The sequence below is a fragment of the Myotis davidii genome, unplaced genomic scaffold, assembly GCF_000327345.1.
Source record: "Myotis davidii unplaced genomic scaffold, ASM32734v1 scaffold64, whole genome shotgun sequence".
NCBI lineage: Eukaryota > Metazoa > Chordata > Mammalia > Chiroptera > Vespertilionidae > Myotis > Myotis davidii.
Window position 1 is genome coordinate 4,846,075 of NW_006296226.1, and position 1,445 is coordinate 4,847,519.

Here is a 1,445-nt window from a genome sequence, read left to right on the forward strand (position 1 = left end):
GGTTCAAATTTAAATTCTTCCCCTTCCTACTCATGTCTAACCTTGGGCAAAGGACTAGACGTCCCTGGGCCTCAGCGTCCTCATCTGTGAAATGGGGATAACAAGAATCAGAGTGAGACTAAACCTTTAGGTGCTCAATGAAGTAGTTTCCGTGCTCACTATCCCTTTGTGTTTCCAGAGTGCCAAGGGCCATAACTTAAGGAATCAAAGGGGAAGCTGAACAATGACTAAAGTCTTAGAAAATAAGATCTATGGAGGATAGATGACTGATAAATGTGTGGAAAAGAGCATTTGGTCTGGACAGAGGGCAATAAATACCAATGGCTACCATTTATAAGCACCTGGTACCTTGCTTGGCATTAATATAGTTCTATTCAGTCCTCAGAACAGCCCCGTGAGGAACCCATGATTATGGCCCATATAACAAGTGAGGATTTCATAACTTGCCCAAGATCCAGCTAAATGGAGAACTAGAGAGTCAAACTCAGGTTTGACGCTTTGCAGTAGCTTAAGATTCTCCTGCCCAGGCAGTGGAGACAGCTTGAGGGAGCTGAACTTACAGAGGAGCAGGAGGGAGACAGGAAGATGGCTGTCAGCCATGGGCATCAGCAGCTGGCAGGGGCCACAGAGACAAATGCACAATCTTTCTTTCGTCAGAAAGGGAATCCCCCAGCGGCAGGTGCCTCAGGCGTGGGCTTACCTGAAGGCAGGAAGGACTCTATTTCCCTGGAGGAAAGTGGGCTTGTGAGTACCAGGTGGGACTGATCTTCTGGGGCCACACAGGCAGATCTGAGCACCCTGCCCTCCTCGCTGCGGGCTCAGTGGGAGCACATGGTTGAGTCCATGCCTCTACTTTTTCCTCTATGTCCTATTGTCATTGCAGACATTCCCTTTGCCTCACTCTGGCCATTCCCTGGAAAGAGTTTACATAAAACAATAAAAATATTAAAATGTACAAATAAAAATGTTTCAGCATTAATCTCGCAACCTCTCCATTTGCTTATCCACAGACGCAGTTTGATAACTCCTACAATTCTGACAAGGTCCTTGGGGTTGTCGGCCTCTTCAAGCCATCTCAGATCCGATTTTCACGTACCCTCCGCGCTGATCTGGCAGGGATCTGCCACCCCCTCTTCTACTATTTTGAGTAGAAGCCAAGGTTTTGGCTTTCTTGCCCTCACTTTGCTTCTTCACATTGCCGAGGAGCAGTGCCTGGAGCTGAATCTCATGTCTGCAGGTTACTTCCTCTATGGAGCGGCACTGTTCTTTCCCGTGTGGATAATTTTGAGGCAAGCAGAGTGTCTCTCCCCCTTGCTTTTCCTTCTTTTGTGGAGACATGGAACAGGTCAGTTCAACAGACTCAGAGCGCGCGTCTTGAATCGCACAGAGGCCTAAGACAGAGGCCTAACAGGGCACCATTTGAGCCATAAATATTTCTTCTGAAG

The 1,445-nt window shown here is 47.8% G+C and overlaps 1 protein-coding gene across 8 annotated transcripts in view; it reads right to left on the bottom strand.

The window, feature by feature from the left end:
- Positions 1-6: 6 nt before the first annotated feature.
- The window catches only part of WDR31 (WD repeat domain 31), a 16,634-nt gene continuing 15,195 nt past the window's right edge, over positions 7-1,445 (bottom strand). For 7 of the 8 annotated variants that reach the window (XM_015568793.1, XM_015568795.1, XM_015568792.1 and 4 more), the window contains one exon: positions 820-1,445. This exon is cut by the window's right edge and continues 430 nt beyond it. Coding sequence is in view for 1 of the 8 variants with exons in the window: in XM_015568794.1 (XP_015424280.1) it covers positions 819-913 (95 nt within the window). In the remaining 7 variants the exon portion in view is untranslated. The other variant, XM_015568794.1, reaches the window with a different exon arrangement.